This window comes from Periophthalmus magnuspinnatus, chromosome 9 (genome assembly GCF_009829125.3).
Source record: "Periophthalmus magnuspinnatus isolate fPerMag1 chromosome 9, fPerMag1.2.pri, whole genome shotgun sequence".
Classification (NCBI taxonomy): Eukaryota; Metazoa; Chordata; class Actinopteri; order Gobiiformes; family Gobiidae; genus Periophthalmus; species Periophthalmus magnuspinnatus.
The window spans coordinates 3898829-3919214 of NC_047134.1; the positions used below are offsets into that span (position 1 = coordinate 3898829).

The 20386-nt window shown below is 40.6% G+C and overlaps 2 protein-coding genes across 2 annotated transcripts in view; one reads left to right on the plus strand and one right to left on the minus strand.

The window, feature by feature from the left end:
* Window positions 1-20386, minus strand: part of prdm6 (PR domain containing 6) — a 129447-nt gene that overhangs the window by 83011 nt on the left and 26050 nt on the right. The window contains exon 4 of the mRNA XM_033972061.2: window positions 12776-12903. Within this exon, the coding sequence (XP_033827952.1) occupies window positions 12776-12903 (128 nt within the window). The remainder of the gene's footprint in view (window positions 1-12775; window positions 12904-20386) is intronic.
* LOC129456493 (GTPase IMAP family member 8-like) lies at window positions 568-7683 on the plus strand. The gene is made up of 3 exons (XM_055223953.1): window positions 568-677; window positions 2513-2559; window positions 4097-7683. Exons 2-3 carry the CDS (start codon window positions 2541-2543, stop codon window positions 6874-6876), a joined length of 2799 nt encoding a protein of 932 aa, XP_055079928.1. The 5' UTR covers window positions 568-677; window positions 2513-2540; the 3' UTR covers window positions 6877-7683.

Sequence of the window (20386 nt, forward strand, 5' to 3'; positions counted from 1 at the left end):
TGCACAACAGTGCAGAGAGCGGTGTGTTTTGGATCCACCAGTGAGTTTAGGGGGTGGAGATTAGTTCTTGCCAAAGCAATGAGGAGGAGGAGCGATGAAGAAAAAGTCAATAATGGACATATTAATCGAAGTTCATAATCGATACATTACTTGCTTGCTAAAATAATCGATCGCTGCAGCCCTAAATGTCACAATACCTATTTTAGTATTTCAGACTCTAGAATGTGATGATATCCTACTGATATCCAGCTCCATTGAGCACTGCAGTTTTCTAACACGGAAGTAAGCCGACTTGTTTCTTTTATTAAAATCGTTTTAGATTAATATTGACATTCAGACGATGAGCTTCCTTTAATGCTTCACTGGTTCACGTTCAACAGCCATCACTCACCTCCATGCCACTGTCCGTCTGAGTCACCCTCTCAGACAAGTTGGACCAGTTTTGATACCAAGTGGGACGCTACTGCTGGGAATTGTACTGGCACCTTTTCACAGTAGCAACAAAGGAAGAATGCAGAAAGAATGAGGAGAATTTAAGGTATTTGAGAAGGAGGTTTGGTTTTATAAGGAAATATTCTGAGCTCCGCCTCTTTCTGGAACCTGGTCTGATTGAGAGTAAGAGTAGACAAACCACTTTACCGAATGGAGACACACTGAAGGAGGCACCAACACGACAGGTGAGCAGGCTTCTGTTCTTTCCAAATGCTGTGTTTCATAAGACAGGACAATGTTCTATAGGCCACTCATATTTAATACAGATGGGGGCAGCTAAAATGAATGGAGATTTGTGTTGTGTCTCGGTAATCACTATATCAATGTATCGTTGAGATTATGACGGAACTATATATATATATATATATATATATATATATATATATATATATATATATATATATATATATATATATATATATATATATATATATATATATATATATATATATATATATATATATATATTTATTTTTCTTTTGTTTCTTTTTTTTTTTCGGGGTCAATATTTATTGTGGGGACTTTTTCTTTGCACAACAGGGACATTTTAGTTTATTTTTTGTCTATATTATCAGATTTAAGATGTAAAAGTTTGAATAAATAACTTGACTCATTACAGATGCAAACTAACAATTTAAGTGTTTCATTCTGCTGTTTATTTCTTGCAGCTCATGATTTCTTGTAGAGTCTTGTAGATTTAAAATAGCTTTTGTGGTCTAAATCTGCTCTTGGATTTTTGGGTCGGTGGCAGGAATTAGTTTCAATATTATCGTTTATAGCAGAGGTGTCAAACTCATTTTCACCGAGGGCCACATCACTAAAATGGCAAGGGCCAGATGTAACTGTGCGGCAGGATAAATGTCACTAAATGTAAACAAATGTCACACAGAGTTACACAGACACGTAATATTTGCAACTTGAATAACTAATAAATACAGAAAAAGTTATTTAACAAGTTTAGAAGTAGTTACACTTATTTTACATGTGTAACCGTGTATTTCCTGAAAAACTGACATTTTTAAAAGTGTGTATCTGGTCAGCGCACACCTTCAGCACCGCTTCAAAAACAGCCTTTTAATTATTGGACAATTTGTTGTTTTTGTGCTAACTTGTGCATACTTAGCTCCGTGTTTGTCAAAATGTCGACGTAGATTGTACCGACCCCGCCTCATTACACAAAAAACATACAGATTTTCGCCTTAAAGCACAAACTTGTAGTCACCTTTAACACCTTTCTTGAAACTGCCTTCCACACTGACAATTTTCCTCTTCCTGAACAATTTGGGATAATTATTTGCAAATAATCTCATTACTTTATTGTCAATGCACACATTAAAGCAGTATAGACCTATTTTAAAATGACAGTCAAGCCTTAATTTACCTTCTCACGGGCCACATAAAATGACGTGGTGGGCCACATTTGGCCCCCGGGCCTTGAGTTTGACACATGTGGTTTATAGTCTATGTTTACTTCAGCGATATATCGAACTTTAAAATGTGCTAACATGACAGGCCGACTTGTCTCTGACAGAAATGACCAGGTTCAACGTTTTTTAATTTACCTTTTGGATATTTCATGTGAAAGTACAATGTAATCTATTTGAAAACTGTCTCTTGCGCCTCCATCTGGGTGTATGACATCATCGCATTTTTTAAAATCTGGAGGTAACTAATTAAATACTTAAATGTCCTGCCATTTCAAGAACTGGTTTGAGTGCAACGTGGTATAAAAGGATTATTGTTTGAAATACAGATGTGTTGACCTGGTTTATAGTTTATATCTCTGTGAACTGGGTCTGTCCACGTGAAACAAAAACTTACACTATGTCATCCCTGTCTGTTCTAGTTAATTACACAGAGTCAGTAGTGAATATAGTGTGATAAAATACACTACAGTAACATAAATATATTAATATGGTGCTTTCGGTTCAAACTGAATCTTTATTATTAATATGCTTCTGAAATAAGAATATTTTTGTACTAAATGTTTTGTTTTTTTGTTTTTTTTTTATATTCACAGTTTTACTTTCTGTGTTGGATCTAGAGCCATGGACAAAGCCACAGCAGGTGAGTCTATATATGAATTCATTTGTAGTGGACAGAAACAAAACAGTGTTCAGTATTTAAAATAATTCAACTTTTACCATAATGTTCTAGTCTAGTGGAAATCCCCTGCTCGTGTTTTAAAGGTAACAGTAATGAGTTAATGAGTTCTAAATACAGTATTACTCATAAAAGACATATGGTTTACTCAGAAATTTCCTGGGGGAGGACCCTCAGACCCCCGTCTACAATGCTGGTAAATACAAAACGTTCCCTTTACTTTATAGATGCAAACAGTTGACCTACTTGTTTTAAATGATTTTAATTTGAGTGTCGTGTTGTTCATACTAAAATAACACCACTCTTTCACAGCTGCTGGAGGTTTATTAGGTCATGAGGCGTGTGACTCATGAGACCAGTTTGATGAACAGATCATTATCATAACTGGCAAATGACAGATGTACGGTTATTGTCACAAAAGCTCTACAATGTAAAGAATGTGTAGCTCTGGGGTTGGGTATTTTCCAAACAGAAACACTACTAAAAAACAAAATTATAATAACTCACAATCGTTTTAATATAAGGTAATCCCAGTCATGATGTGCAGTGTTGATAAAACTCTCTCCGGTATTCATTTAAAAATACTGAGGTCTCTCTATGGCTAAAAATGTTTTGGGTTTTTTTTTGGTTTTTTTGTAAAAAGAAATGGACTAAAAATATACCATACTATTGTCCCAGCTTGCAAAAACTATCTTAAAGGAGACTATGTCAGATCAATAGGGCAAGTTAAACCATCCAAGATGTAAAATAATGATTGACAGATTATAACTACCCTACAGCAGCCAAACAGTAAAGCCCATCTTTGTAAGTTCATAGTCAAAAAATACAATAAGATTAAAGTTTATTTATTTATTTATTTTGGATGTTGTTATTGCACTGAAAAATAAAATAAAAATTCTAATCTGTCAACTGGACAAAAAGTTGTAGAAGTGAAGACATTTGGCTGCTCATCCAAGCCGCTTCTTCAGTTCTGATCAGATCACTGATGGATATTGCCTTATATCTGTCTGGAGGGAGGGGCTAATAACACTGAAGCTAACTCACCTGTTTGTTTGCTCGATCTATTGAACCACACAAAGAGTGAACTGTGCCTGAATTATTATGTTAAGTATGACTCGGGCACCGGTCACTCTTAGTGTGGTTCAACCAAACAGGTGTGTTAGCTTCAGTGTAGTTAGCTCCTCCCTTCACATAGATATAAGATAGTGTCCAGCAATAATCTGACCAGAACTTGGATGAGCAGCCCTCTTCCTGCTTGTTTCCATGGAAATGTTGCTCCGTTGGCTATAATTTTCCACAGTATGCCAAAAAACGCATCATGTCCATGGAAAATGTTTCCAAAGTATGGTTTTAACTTTCTCTTTCTATGGAATCAAGCCTGTGACATACCCCCAGAAAGGTGCATGGTGTTGCTTTAAGTTAATACAGTATGTGCCCAAACTAGTGACTGTATCTATGTAACAAAGTATTTTTGTAATGTTTTTTTCATTCTGTTTTTCAGCCTCTGATTTCCGAATTGTGATGATCGGAAAGAATCAGGAGGAAAAGGCAAAACTGGGTACATTCCTTACAGTCAAGTCCGTCGTTCCTTATGGAAAACTGCCCAAGCAGAGCAGTGTCTTCTGTGGAGAATGGAGGAACGCTGCAGTGAAAGTCTACAACACCTCAGACCTGTTCAGTGCAGACAACAAGAAAGTCAAAGATGAGGTACAGCGTCTGCTCTGTGAGACTGATCCAGGACCTAACGCCTTTCTGCTCCTCATCGACCCTTCGGACTTCACCAAAACTGACCGGAACAAACTAAGATCCGTCCTCAAGTGTTTTGGAGAAGATGCGCTTAAATCTTCTATGATGATCGCGAGCAACAGCGAAGTCGGATGGGGCCCCGCTGTCCACCGACTTAAACAGGACTGTGGTTGCAGATGCACGAAACTCGATTTTTCGGAACTTTCCTCCTCACTTCTAAATGTTTTGATGGAGAAAGTCGAGAACATCATCGCCGACAACCAAGATCTTTATCAAGCCGGTCCTGCCAAGTCTGAAGTGATTTACCAAGAACTGAACACGGAACCGCCTCTAAATATGGTGCTCTGTGGCAGGTACAGAGACTACAAAGCCTCAGCAGCAAGAAGTATTTTGAAAACAAAGATCAGCGCAGGGAATTCTGCCAAGAGTGTGGAATATGTCGGGAATGTTTCTGGACGGATCGTGACAATGGTAGCACTGCCGGCTTTGTCCAGTTTGACGCCGGACGTAGCCAGAGATGAATCTCTCCGTTGCTTCTCTTTGTGTGATCCAGAGGGAATCCACGCCTTTGTGATTGTCCAACCTGTGGGTCCACTCAACCCCGAGGACAAACATGAGCTGGACGTCATCAGGAGAGAGTTCACTTCCAAAATAAATGCCTTCAAAATGATCCTGTTCACGGTGGATTCTGAGTCAGGAGCTTTAGCTGTGTCCAACTTCATCAGGAGCAACAAAGACCTACAAGAGCTATGTGAGAGCTGCAACAATCGATACATCATTCTGAACATCAGCGACAAAAAGCAAGTGGAAGACGTGATCAGAATGGTCGAGGACATCAGCCAGAATGGATCGAGAAGTTTCACGAGACAAATGGCAACGAAACCGCAAGTGCCAATAAGAAATTCATTTATTAAGCCAACTCCAATGCTAAGGCCACGGAAGAAAACCTCTGTGAAGAAAGATTCACTACGCATTGTTCTGATGGGGAAAACGGGGTCTGGGAAAAGCGCCACAGCCAACACCATTTTGGGTCGAGATGAGTTTGAGTCTAAAGCTTCCCAAACATCAGTCACTAAGTTGTGTAGAAAAGCAGAGGGGCAGGTTGAAGGCAGGTCTGTGGAGATCGTGGACACACCTGGATTGTTTGATACGACTTTAACCAACGCCGAGGTCCAAGAAGAGCTGGTCAAATGCATTAGCCTGCTAGCGCCCGGGCCACACGTGTTTTTACTGGTGCTGCAAATTGGGCGGTTCACCAAAGAGGAGCAAGAGACTGTAGACATAATCAAGGGTTTCTTTGGGATCGGAGCAGAAAACTACATGATCATCGTTTTTACGAGAGGCGAGGATCTAGCAGGCTTGAGCTTGGACACTTTTCTCAAAGAAGGAAAGAGCGAAATGAGGACATTGCTTCAGCAGTGTGGTAATCGCTGCCATGTTTTCAACAACAGAGCAAAACAAAATCGAACACAAGTTCAGGAGTTGTTGAGGAAAATTGAAGACATGGTGCGAAAAAATGGTGGATGGTATTACACAGCGGGCATTTTCCAAGAGGCGGAAAAGGCGATTGAAAAAGAGACAGTCAAACTTCTTAAGAAAAAGGAACCGGTGATGAAGAAGCAGGAGCAGGTCATCGAGGAAAAACACAAGGAGAATGTTGAAACAAAAAAAAGTCATATTTTGAAAATGAAAGCCAAAATTGAACAAGAAATTAAGCAAACAGAGAAAGAGCTTAGAGAAAAGCAGGGGAGGTTAGAAAAAGAACAAGCGAACCGCAGAAGGTATGAGAAACAAAGGAAAGAGGAAGACAGGATTAAAAAACAAGAGGAGGAAATACAGAAGCAGCAGTGGAACAACCGATACACAAACCTCGTGCAACAAATCAACACGGAATCGGAGTCAGTCTCGAAAAGAAGCAGTTTAATTTTACTGAAAGAGAGTTTAAGAAAGGAGCAGGAAGAATGGGAACGAAAAAGACATGAGTGGTGGGCCCAACGGATGAAGGAAGAGAAGAAACAGAGGGAGGAGGAGAACCAGATACTGATGCAGCTCGAGAGGGAGTACACCGAAGCCCGCAAAACCTACGAACTTAAAAAAAGCGAAGACGAAAAGAGACGCCGCGAGGATGAGCAAGAGTTTAGGGCGATGCAGGAGAATCACCAACGACAACTGGAGATGATGAGGCTGAAAACCGAAGAGGACGCCAGAAGGCAAGCAGAGGCCATTAACGATTTCCAAAGACGCTACGCAAAAGAGAGGGAGGAACTGAGACGGCTAAGAGAAAGGAGACACAGCACGGAGGAATACTTGGTCAGACAGTTAATCAGGACCAAAAGTCACAGAAAAGACTTTCTAACGATGAAACTGAAGCACAAGCGGGAGATGGAAAACTTGGAGCACTTACAGAAAGGATACGACGCAGAGGTCCAGTCCAAGGAAATAGCGGAACTCCAGAAACAGCACGAAGACGAGATTCACGAGTGGATCCAAGACAAAGTCAGTACGACGTCGGACACTGCCTGTGCCATTTTGTAATTACAAATTCGCCTGGAAGTAGTAGTAAACACATGGTTTGGAACAGATGTAAAACTTTAGAGGAAAAAATGTTACTATTTGTGATCTCTGAAAGACATTTTTATGTTTTTAATAAGACCAAAAAGAAATACATTTTTGTCAAATTGTCCTATACCTCTAATCTTGTATTGTATTTATTTATTTACTGTATTCTAAGCATCTGGCCATGAGATTAGTGATCAATTGAATTAAAAGTATAAAACTATAAAGCTTTAATAAATATGCATGTAGGAAACTACATAATAATGAGCCCATATATGACATAAAAACACAAAAAAGTACTAAAGGACGACTTCACTGCTGTGTTTCAGATGACACCACCACATTTTGGGCAACATTCTGGGCCAATGATGTTTAACACAGATGAGGGGCAAATAAAATGATTATTGTTCCAATGCAGATGTGTGCTGTAACACAGTGAGATCTTAGGTCTAGTCTTTGATAGAAATTATCAGGTTCAACATTTGTGATGGTAAATGTATGATGTAATCAATAGAACTGTGTGTGGTCAAGGGTCACATCGTCACATCACAGAATCTGAAAACCACCAAAAGTCTGTAAAACACTCAACAAAACACCTGAATTTATATTTTGTTTTTATATATGGATATATTTTTAAGTAATATTTCTGTGAATGTTGAGTTTCTGAGGCCTAAGATGCACTTTTGTATTTGAACAGTGGAGATACAGTCTTTACAGAATTAGATATGACAACAGGTGGTCTTTATGTACTGTCCCTTTTATAAATAAATATTTGTTTTTTCAATTTAAAGTTTTAAGTTGATGTGTGAATCCAAACCTGGTGCCCTGGTTATGTAGAGTGCATAATGATATTTTGTTAACTTTCTTTATGTGGACAGAGATAATAATAATAATAATAATAATAATAATAATACATTTTATTTGTTAGGCGCCTTTCAAGGCTCTCAAGGTCGCCGTACACATATACACACATACACACATACACAATACAAATAGAACAATGTAAAATGATTAAAAATACATTTAAAAACAAATATAGATTAAAAGACAGAGCAGTTATGGTCAGAGTGGTCAGGATGAGAAGGCCTTTCTAAACAGATAAGTTTTGAGTTTAGATTTGAAGTGTGGGAGTGAGTGTGTGTTGCGGAGGTCGTGAGGGAGGGAGTTTCAGAGCTGGGGAGCAGAGCAGCTGAAGGCTCTGCTCCCCATAGTGACAAGACGGGCAGGAGGGACAGTGAGGTGCAGGGAAGAGGAGGAGCGGAGGGAGCGGGCGGGTGTGGAGATGTGAATGAGGTCAGACAGGTATGGAGGGGCCAGGTTGTGGAGAGCTTTGTATGTGAGGAGTATGATTTTGTAGTGTATGCGGTGCGTGATGGGGAGCCAGTGGAGCTGTTGCAGGACAGGTGTGATGTGGTGATGGGAGGGTGTGTGTGTGATAATGCGGGCAGCTGAGTTTTGGACCAGTTGGAGTTTATGGAGTGATTTCTGTGGGAGTCCGAACAAAAGAGAATTGCAATAATCAATACGAGAAGTGACCAGGCTATGGATGAGGATGGCGGTGGTGTGTGGGGTGAGTGAGGGACAGAGGCGGTGGATGTTTCTGATGATGCTGCACTTTATGTAAAATCTTTATTAAAATGATGCTTGTAACTGTATTATTATTTTTATCTAAATTCTAAATACCTTAAAAATGTCCATTTATGACTCTAAACAAAAGTCCTGATAAAACTGTAAAAATAACATCTATATCATGATTTTTGCCAAAATGTAAATAATTCCATTATCCATAAAAGCAGTGAAAGCCTCTTTATTTTTATTATAAATACATTCAAACTGATGAATCCTTGTATCCTTACTCAGCTCTGTACTGTTAGCATCCATTAACATCTGCAGCATATAGCGTCAGCTACACATGCATGTATGTGTGTGTGACTTTCAATCATTCAGTTAAAAACATTTTAAAATATATAAATATGTAGTTGATTAAGTTGTTTGTTTTTTTTAATTAACAAACTAACTGTCACCGTACTTGATTTTTTATGTTTTTAAAAACGTGAAAAACAAAATTTGTTCATTTTAAAGTTTGCAGTGGTCCTCACTGACCTCATGCATTCAAAGCATTTTAAATATTCACAGCAATGAGTTTTTAAATAGAACACAACTGTTGCGCTGTCACAAAATAATTCTGTAAAATATGGAAAAAAAAACAGCAGTGCACGATACCGATATTGTATCTTTGTATATTTATACTGTATCTTTGTATATTTATAGTGTATTGCTGTATATTTATACTGTATCACTGTATATTTATATTTTTAGCACAGCCCCAGTTTGTAAAGTGAGTTCTGAACACGTTTTAAGTTTTAAACATTCATTTAAATCACAAGAGCTATATTGGTAAGAAAAATTGCAATTTTATCTTTTTTTTTTTTTTACCATCCTTGGTACCACCATAGACTGAGAGAGTGTGACGTCGCCCGCAGTGTTTGTGAGCCAAATGAAGCTCATCAAGGCTAGCAGCTGTAGCGGCTAATCTGGAGCCGGGTTCCAGAGGGTTGTTACGTGTGATGTCTAATGCGAACATTTTAAGGTCACAACAACAAGCCTGACAGCAGCAGTTACAGAGAGACGGGCCACACTTTCAGTAGAAAGTGAACTGGAGCCAGGTTCCATGGAGGCAGGAAGCGCGCCCATGATTACTTCCAATTTTGAACGCGGCGGCTAGCGGGTTATCTATGTCCAGAGATACAGTGTATGGAACCACACAAACTCTAAAATGGAGATCTGTGAACCCATACCACACACAGCCTCACGTGCAAGAAAACAACACGAACATGGAACAGGCGCCTCTGACACAACAGAGGACGATGCTGGCCAATATGGACAGGACATGTGACCAAACAGAAAACTATCCAAAGGCAAACAGTGAGCACTCTCCACAATCTCCACTGTTAGTAACACAAAAAAAGCAAATGTTTGGTGCGCATTTGAATGTACGTAGTCTAATGGCAAAACACGATGAGATAAAGACGCTCGACAGTTGATTCTCAGATTTTTTGGCTCCATGGTAAAATTAATATCAATTTGTTGGATGTTCCTGGATGTAATTGTTCTGGAAAAGACAAAACAATGGATAAAGGTGCAGAGTGGTCATTGATGTGTGTGATTCCATTAAGTGTATGGAAGTAACTATACCTGTGGGTTGACATTTCCACTGTCCACAAATTATGACACATTCAGTGATGAAATAATGCCGCATAAATCAGAGCTGAGAATATTGGGAGATTTTAATTTCGACTGGTTTAACAAAAGTAAACTAAAACTGAAAATGTTGATGACAAAGTTTGATTTCACCCATACTATCAAAGAGGCAGTAAGACTTATTTCTTTTCAGATATAGAAGAAAGTCATATCATTTTCTGACTGGATTGCCAGATCATAATATGACTTGAGTAGTGACAAAACTATCCAAAAAAGTTTTCGGAAATCTAACACAGTAATCATGCCCAAAAGTGATATTTCCAGGTTGGTCAATGAGTTAAAACAAATTATTTGGAGCAATATAATGGAAGGAAATGGAATGGAATAATTAAAGAGATAGTGAGGACATATTTAAAAATGAGGAAAAATGGCACAAATCCCTACCCTGGATTAGAGAGCCCATTAAAAAAACTCTGAAGCCACAAAATGAGGCCTTAAAGCTGCCAAAAGCCAACTCAACACTGACATGACTGTGTGTAACCAAAGATCTCAGAAGTGTCAGAAACAATTTCTATATTTTGGCAATTACAGAGGCCAGAGGAAGTTCATCTGTAATGTGGAAAATGATAAACAACACTGTAAAAACAAAAGGAGACCTATCAGATCTGAAGAATTTAAAGTTTGAGAAAAAATGTAAATGAAAATAAACAGATCATGAACTCAATAGTTATTTTGTTCCAGGATAAAGCCACAACAACCCAGCAGCTCAACACACTCTCCCTTTTCTTTTGAACAAGCCACTGAGTCAGAGGTTTTGGCTGTCAAAGACAAAATAAACAGAAGCCACATTAAAGATCTTTTCCACCTTGTCACATCATTTCTGAAAATAAATAAGCAAATACTGGCAAAACCCCAAAATATTTGAAAAATCTCTTTAAAAAATTGAGAATTCCCAAATGACTGGAAACAGTCAAGAGTTATACCAATATTTAAGTGTGGTGACACAAATCAGGCAGGTGATTACAGATCAGTTAGCATCTTACCAGTTTTGTCCAGTGTGTTAGAGAAGATTGTGGCAAATCAACTTGTGTCATTGTTACAATGACACACTGCATCCTCTGCAGTTTGGGTTCTGCCCGCAGTCTTCAACTGAAACGGCCAACTGCTCTTTTATTGAACAACTTAAATTAGTAATCGATAAAGGCCAAATGGCTGGTGCGGTCTTTTTAGGTCTAAAAAAGGCCTTTGATCTACTACACCATGATGTCCTTATACAAAGACTCCCTGGGCTAAATTTTGAGGAAACAACACCACAGTGCTTTAACCCTTTAAGGACTGAGCACACTATGGGCCAGTATAGCTCACCTAGACTTTTATATTTTTGTTAGCCATAAAAATCATATTAAAGGAAGTATCAGAATTTACTGCATTTTTTCACACATCTACTTCTATTTTACACATCCATCCGTATGTTTTCTTTTACGCATCGAATAAATGACTGGGAAAATCCCCGTAGCACCCGCGCTCTCATTCGTCACCTTCGCGGAGCAACAGAGGCAGATTACCGTAACTGACGGAAAAATATTTAAATAGCCCCGTGCCTCCGCTTTGAGACGCTGTTTGAATTTACATGAGAGCACGACTGGTTGCGGAGTTACGCTGCTGGAAAGTCCGCATCCGCGCGCTATCGCCGACGATAGGATCCGACGCTAAAGGGTTAAGACAAACCTGGAGTAAAGACAACGATGTGTAATAATGAAATGTCATCTTTTTAACATTGAAAACAGGAGACCCACAGGGGTCAATACTTGGTCCACTCCTTTTCACACTTTAGGCCAATGACCTTCCAAACACCTGTCCTGGGGCTGGTATCCAAATGTAAGCAGACGAAGCAGTTGTGTATGTGCGTGTGTCTTTGTGAGTGTGTGTGTTTGTGTTTGTGTGTACATGAGTCGGTGTGTGTGTGTCTGTGTGTATGTGTGTGGGGGTGTGTTGGGGTGTGTGTGTGTGTGTCAAATCTACGGAAGCCATTACTGCTCAACAGGTGTGTGTGTGTGTGTGTATGTGTGTGCGTGGGTGGGGGTGTGTATGTGTGTGTGTGTCCCCAATATATGGAAGGCATTACTGCTCAACTGTGTGTGTCTGTACCCGAGCGTGTGTGTATCTGTGTGCATGTGTGCTTGTGTGTGTGTCCAATCTATGGAAGCCATTACTGCTCAGTTTCAACACCATCAAGAAGCTGTATCCGTCTGGTTTCAAAACTCTGGATTGACAACTGGACAAGACGTCAAACAAGTGAAAGAGGTCAAATATCTGGGCCTTATCCTGGACTCCCATTTATTATTTGAAAGTTACATTTAAAAAATTGTAAGAACAAAGTCAAATTTGTACAGCTTCAAAATAATCAGATTGTTTGCCATTCCATGCCACAAATGTTTTCATGCAGTGATTTTTTTTTTGTCCATACTTGTCCCCATCAAATACATAAATACATAGATAAATAAATAAACGTACCTGTACCACACATAAACTCTAAAATGGCGGTGTCTGTATCTAAAATGGAGGCGTTCATTATCTAAAATGGCGGTGTCTGTATCTAAAATGGAGGCATCTGTATCTAAAAAGGAGGTGGCTGTATCTAAAATGGCGGTTGTATCTAAAATGGCGGCGTCTGTACCTGTACTGTACGACCATCATGTTCTGCTCCCCACAGTGGCGCGCACACCTGATGTACCTCATCCAGCTCGACTTACTCGGGTCGTTCCCGTCGATAAAGTGCTGCAGTGTCCCCTCTGCGTCATAGATCTGAGGAAACAAAGAGAATGCTGTTAAAACCATTGTTCTATTTATTTATATGGCTCATTTAAAATACAACTTCAAAGTGCCAAGATATCGTGTCTGACTAGAATTAAATGCCAGGGAGAAGAGATGGGTTTTTAGTCTACTACTACTACTTACTACTACTTACATAAAGTGATCTCTGTGGTGGACTAAACAAACTCTTGTTAGACTAAAGGCATGTGCTGTGCATTGATTGGTCGACTAAAAAGGGGGCATGTCAAAAGCTGTCAAAACTGTCCTGTATCTCTGTATATTTGACCCAAGACTACACCTGCAGGGGGAGCTCATGCAAAAACTACTACTTATGCAGAAAAAAAGTACAAGGAAACAGTATTTATATAAGGCAGATTAAACTTGTGAATCATGAGTTTAATGTGACTTTTTACAAAGAAATACCAAAAAATATCAAATCTTCAGCTCACTCACTCACATTGGTGCATTTCTTAAAAGTAAAAAAAAACAAAAAACAAAAAACAAAAGCAAAAAGTTTTGAAATAGGCAATTTGTTTACATTTCATGAATAAAACAGATATATTTGAACAAGCTTGTTTCAGTGTGGGGCTGTGGAAAATATCGAAACTCAGATACTAATCTATACTAAAACTAGTATCAAAACTAGATATTTGAACAGGTATCGATACTAAAAATGTCCCATTGACAGAAATGAAATTCTCTCTCTTCTTTCTGAGTATAAATCCTTACTCCTCTCTCCTCCTCCCTCTCCTCCTCCTCCGTCCTCCTCTCTCCTCTCCTCCCTCTCTCTCTTCCATCTGAGTATAGCTCCTAACTCCTCTCTCTCCTTTCCACTTCCCTCTCTCCTCCCTCCTCTCTTATCCCTCTCTTCCATCTTATAGGTCCTTACTCCTCTCTCCTCCTTCTCTTCCATCTGAGTGTAGGTCCTTACTCCTCTCTCCTTCTTCTCTTCCATCTGAGTATAGATCCTTACTCCTCTCTCCCCCTCTTCTCCTCCTCCTCTGTTCTCCCTCTCTCTTCTGTCTGAGTATAGATCCTAACTCCTCTCTCTCCTTTCCACTTCCCTCTCTCCTCTCTCCTCCCTCTCTTCCGTCTGAGTATAGATCCTAACTCCTTTCTCCCCTCTCCTCCTTCCTCACTCCTTGTATTATCACAGTGGTATTGGTATCGAGTCCATTACTCAATATCGAAGCGGAGTTTGACATTTTAGCATCGTGCCAGCACTAGTTCTGTGTAGGTCGTGTTTACAGTTGTGAGGGTAATTTTAGCCGTGCGAAGTAAAAGTCGTCTGGAGGGGTTTAAGCTTGTGACAAACAGTTGTGAAGAGTCCATTCAAACAACACCAGCGGAAAGTGCCTGTAATGAACGACTCCAACTGTAAAACAAACGCAATGACGGGAGATTTACGGAGGGGAGCGGGCGGCCATGTTGACTCTGGACGTTTCAGATGATGGTGCGTCGCTCTGAAGCTCGTACGCGCTCCTCATGGTGTGAAACATTATACAAAACAGATTTACAGCTGCTTAAAAGCCGTCTCTCTGGGGAAAATGCTCATTGAGGAATAACAGTTCGTTCTGAATCTGACAGTGGAAACGTAAACTCAGCCGTTTCGACGTTTAAACAGAGATAAGAATGAAAGGACCTGAGAAGACCTCCAGAGTTTTACCAGCATCGGTGTGTAGTACGGTTCAAATAAAATGTGAAAGATTAAAGGGTTGGTGCTGTGACGAATCAGCTTTCTAACGCTGCTCTTTATCAAAAACGTGTCTGAAGAGGTTTTTGATGTCATCCATGCATGTTTGAGTAATCTAGTGATCTATTCGAAGCCTCCTTACGGTTAGCAGCATGAGCCTGTGCAAGGCTCCACCCACAAGCCTACGTCACCCATGCCATTATACTCAATAGAAGTGTAATACCCCTTCTTTAAAGGTGATGTATCTGTTTTTTACTGTCTTAAAAATGTGAAAAACACAACTAGCTCATTTTATATGCACTCTTCACAGCAGTTTGTGTATCACCCCACTGCTAAAAATGACTAGCATGCTAACAGCGCACCAGCCTTACTTCTGTCTCATTTTGACCCTTGTATTGGCGTGTTGCTCAGGTATGGTATTGGCACAGTTCACCGAGCCGATACTACACTGTATGTTTAAAAAGACCATTTATTGGTACAACCGATAAAATCAATAATTAAGATCTATGGAGACAAGCTGGTGGCGCCCCCTACATTTGAAAAGTTGCACAGTGCTGCTTTAGAGAATGGGACAGCGTGTGGAGATGTAAAGTGTCCTGTGGAAGAGTCATTTAAAGCTGATGTCATCGTTTTGGCTGGATGTCTGTCTCTCCTCCGCCTTCATTAATAATCTGTGTGTTTGGGCGGAGGCGGTGACAGTGTATTGAAGAGAATGGAGCATGTTCATGACCCCAGCCGCTTCTGTCTATAAGCTCCGCAAACAATCAATGAAACTCACTGGGCCAGAATCACTCCAAGTAAGCATTTTTACAACCTCACAGGGAGGAACCCACAACCTCCTGGTGAGAGGGAGGAGACGGGATAACCACTCTGCTGCAGTAACACAGCGAGGAACCCACAACCTCCTGGTGAGAGGGAGGAGACGGGATAACCACTCTGCCACAGTAACATCAGGAGTCTAACCCACGAGCTCCTGGTGAGAGGGAGGAGGCAGTTTAGAAGAATGTGCCGTAATGAGACGTTGAGCTCATAAAAATATGAGTTGTCACATTTTGACAGTGTTTTGCTCAAAGTGCAGCTGTGTTCTGTTTATAAGGTCCAGGGGTAAGAGGGGCGTTACTCTGAGAGGGGGTAAGAGAGGGGGTAAAAAGGGGCATTACTTTGGGCGGAGGGGTACTGTCGTTTTTCACAGAGACCACACACTGAAGGAGCAGAGAGAGAGAGAACTGAGGACAGAGAGAAAGAGCTAGAGACACAGAGAGAGAGACAGAGATAGACAGACAGAGAGAGACGAGAGAGAGAGACTGGGGTGAGACAGAGAGGGATAGAGAGAGACAGAGAGAGACAGCTAGAGACACAGAGAGAGAGAGACAGACAGAGAGAGACGAGAGAGAGACTGGGGTGAGACAGAGAGAGAGGGATAGAGAGAGAGAGAGAGAGACAGACAGAGAGAGACGAGAGAGAGACTGGGGTGAGACAGAGAGAGAGGGATAGAGAGAGAGAGACAGCTAGAGACACAGAGAGAGAGACAGACAGACAGACAGAGAGAGAGAGACTGGGGTGAGACAGAGAGAGGGACTTCCTGTACTGCCACATGACATCACAAGGTGGAACAGAGTGTTTTCTGTCTGGGAGATGAACTCAGCCTAAATAAATATGCAGGGTTTGTGTGTTAAACATGTGTGAATGAAACAAAACACAACTCCATATCTGTTTGTGATGTGGAAACGGAACAAATAAGACTGTATCCTCTCTCTCTGTAACTGCTGCTGTCAGACTTGTCATTTTAGTCTTAAATGTTCGTATTAACCCGCTCTACATGATCCTGTGGTTTTAATTTCACTGTTGTGTCTGTAAATCAAGATATGACAAATCAGTTCAGGATGGGTTCACATGAGCAAGTTGCTTGGTTGTGACCAAAACAAATAAAAATGTATTATTATTTTTCAAAAACTGTGAACAACCAAAATAAACTTCACTCATTCATTCCTTCTGCCAAACCAGTGGAGCAGAAAGGGCATTACCTTCAACAGCATCGCTCCTGATTGGCTCTTTGGTTGCTATGATACTCACGGTCAGAATTCCAAATGTGGAACTGGGCTCTAAATTGGGCCATATAACTGGATTTGGAGCTGAACGCTGTGGGTGACGTCACACTCACTTAGTCCACTTCTTTATAAAGTCTGTGGTTTAGACTGAACCTAACAGTGTAAAGGTGACTTGTTCTTGTTTGAAGCAGCTTTTGTGATTTTCTCATTGTGTCCATTCAAATTGTGATTTTGATTAAATTTGGATTAATCTTGCAGCCCTAGTCCTGGTTGAGTCCTGGTTGAGTCCTGGTTAGGTCCTGGTTGAGTCCTGGTTTAGTCCTGGTTCAGTCCTGGTTCAGTCCTGGTTCAGTCCTGGTTTAGTCCTGGTTCAGTCCTGGTTCAGTCCTGGTTTAGTCCTGGTTCAGTCCTGGTTTAGTCCTGGTTCAGTCCCGGTTCAGTCCTGGTTTAGTCCTGGTTCAGTCCCGGTTCAGTCCCGGTTTAGTCCTGGTTCAGTCCCGGTTCAGTCCCGGTTCAGTCCTGGTTCAGTCCTGGTTTAGTCCTGGTTTAGTCCCGGTTCAGTCCCGGTTCAGTCCTGGTTCAGTCCTGGTTTAGTCCCCTTAAAGGCCCCGTCTGTAGCCAGCTCTGTGATAAGTGCTGCATTAGAGCCACACTCCAGATAAGTCCTTTAAACTAACACAGCTCTGGCTCTCACTCTGTCCATTAGAACAGCAGCTCAGTGTCAGACACGTGCTAACGCTAAGCTAAAGGCTATCGCTACCACAGGGATAAACCCAGATATCTGAACCCTGTTTAAACCAATAAGGCCCTGCTCATGTCTTTATTCAGGCGCTATTTATACAAATCTACATACTAAAACGAGATACTCATTTGAACAAGTATTGATACTGGAGAACTTTCCTGAATAGCTTTAGTAAGGTCTTGATCTCGAACAAGACCACATGATATTATTAAAAGTTCTATATTACACAAAACTGACTCCTGTGAGCTCCTTGTTATATCACTGTTCCCTCCTGAAAAACAGACCTGGAGTTGTGTTTTGTTTCATTCACATATGTTTGAGTCACACTTTATTATTAGTCTGTCTACATCTCCAAAGCTCAAAATGCTCTGTTCCACCTTGTGATGTCATGAAGTGGTAGTTTTCAAGTTAACAGCTACTTTTGCCTTAGTTCAGTAGAGATTGGCAATTCCAGAGCTGAAATCATCCGAATGATTCTAGTGAAGGTGTGTGGAGTTTAAAAACACAGTGGAGCACCTCCTGCAGTACGACATGATGACATCACAAGGTGAAACAGAGTGATTTCTGTTTGAGTGAAGAACTCAGCCTAAATATGCAGGGTTTGTGTGTTAAACATGTGTGAATGAAACAAAACACAAGACCAGGTGATGAGGAAACAACATTAGAACAGAGATCAGAGAGCAGTGCATTGTGGGACATTTAACACAGGAGCAGATAAAGTGACTATTGTTCAAACACAGGTTGTTTTTGTAATCATTGTTGTAGTTGTGCTGTTGTTGTAGTTGTGCTGTTGCTGTAACACAGTGAGTTCTTGGCTCTAGTCTGTGTGTTGTTGTACTTGTGCTGTTGTTGTAGTTGTGGTTGTTGTTGCTGTTGCTGTAACACAATGAGTTCTTGGGTCTAGTATGTGTGTGGTTGTTGTAGTAGTCGCTGTTGTTATTGTTGCTGTAACACAGTGACTTCTTGGGTCTAGTTTGTGTGTTGTTATTGTAGTTGTTACTGCTGTTGTAACACAGTGAGTTCTTGGGTGTAGTCTGTGTGTTGTTGTTGCTGATATTGTTGTAGCTGTCACTGTAGTAGTTGTTGATGTAACACAGTGAGTTCTTGGGTGTAGTCTGTGTGTTGTTGTTGCTGATGTTGTTGTAGTTGTGCTGTTGTTGTTGCTGTTGTGGTTGTTGTAGTTGTCACTGTAGTAGTTGTTGATGTAACAGTCAGTTCTTGGGTTTAGTCTGTTATTTTAGTTGTAGTTGTTGTAGTTGTTGTAACAGTGAGTTCTTGGGTCTAGTCTCTAATTGAAATGATCAGGTTCAACATTTGAGACTTGACCTTTTAGATATTTCATGGTAAAGTACAATGTAAACAATGGGGCGAACTGGCTGTAATCTTGTCAGTATGACATCATCACAAACAGGGGGAGTGTTCTGCAGATTAAAGCCTCAGTCTGGGGCTTGGTCCTGGGTTCATATCTGACCTCATGTTCCTGTCAGATCCACAGTCGCCTCTGTCAAGGCTACATTTAAACAGCTCGAACTGACCCTCAGTGACCCTCACAGATACGGGTGTCTTTAACACTCTGTGGTCTTAGGAAAGCTTTCACTAACGCAGCTTAAAGAATTCATTATCATTTTAAGTGTGGGGGGGCTCTTATATTATCTCGATAACAATATTCAGAGGATAAATATGAGAGGCTCTTTTGAACAGCTCAGCTCTTTTTAACGACTCGGCTCTCTTGAACGGCTCAGCTCTTTTGAACGGCTCTTCTCTTTTGAATGATTCCTTAACGCGAACGATCTCATTTTTTTAAATAACCAAATCTTTGTCTTTCTTAAGTTTATGCGTTTGTGTCGTGACTAACTCTCGGCTCTGAAGCAGAGTGGGCGAGGTCGTTTCTCTGTTTCTCTCTGTGATCAGTTTGTGGAGTAAATGAGTTCTCACATTGGCATCTGTGATGTAAATAAATATAAAAAGAGCAAGTCTTTTTTCATAGTTTTAATTATACACAAAATCCTCCAATTTAATTTAAAATTCCTTCAAAACAACAAATGCGATATACCCATTTTTCAATACTTTTATTTATTTATTTATTTATTTGTATTTTAATTTGTATAATGAATTCTTTTTACACACGTGTTCAAATTTAATTTACCTACCTGGATGTTCCATTTTCTGGTCGAGGCTCTGGTCTGCTTGTCCCTGTGGAGATTATGTCGCTTTGCTATTAACTGAATGAATGCGAGACAAATAAGTCTAATGCCATACTGTGAAACATTCCAGGAAAACAAATATCTCCATGGTCACAAGCAGGCTGCGCACATCCACCAGAAAAGCTACACAGTGCATATTGAATTTGACATTGTCTCTGTGTCATATTTTATACACTTTACACAGTTCTATGTGCTGTTATGCCTTTTATTTCATTTGAACCGTGGTCTCTAGGTTCTGCGTCGTTCCTTGTCTTTCTCTCCTGCACTTTTGTTTTCCTCTGCAGATTTAGTTGCTCCTTCTGTCTTTTATTTGAACAGACAAAAGCTCGCCCTCATCCCAGCGCTCTCTCTCCCTTTCATTTTACGGCAGAGCGCTCAGCATTAGAGTGGCCCGTGTGATCCGCGCAGTGATCGATGTTCGCCTCATTCTGCCTGCTGCTGCCTGTCCACTCCTCTTTTCAGCTCTCCGCCCCTCTGCGATTCTTCCTCCTCTCCTCGCTGTCCCGCGTGTGTCTGGTATTTTCGCTGTAAAAGTGGATCTGAGAGCTGGTCGATACCTACGCGCCTTCGTCTCCCACAAAATCAATAGAACGGGACTAATTCCAGCGTTATCGCGGCGGTCTTCATCAGAGGCGCGTCACGGCAGTTTAACGCCCAAAAGCGCCGGTCCGTATCTGATCGGACTTACGGTAATCCTGGAGCGGACGGCACGACATCACCTGCCCCGCGCCATCGAAAAACCAGCTGGGATCATCGGGAAAGTGCTAAAAATATTGGAAAAATGCTC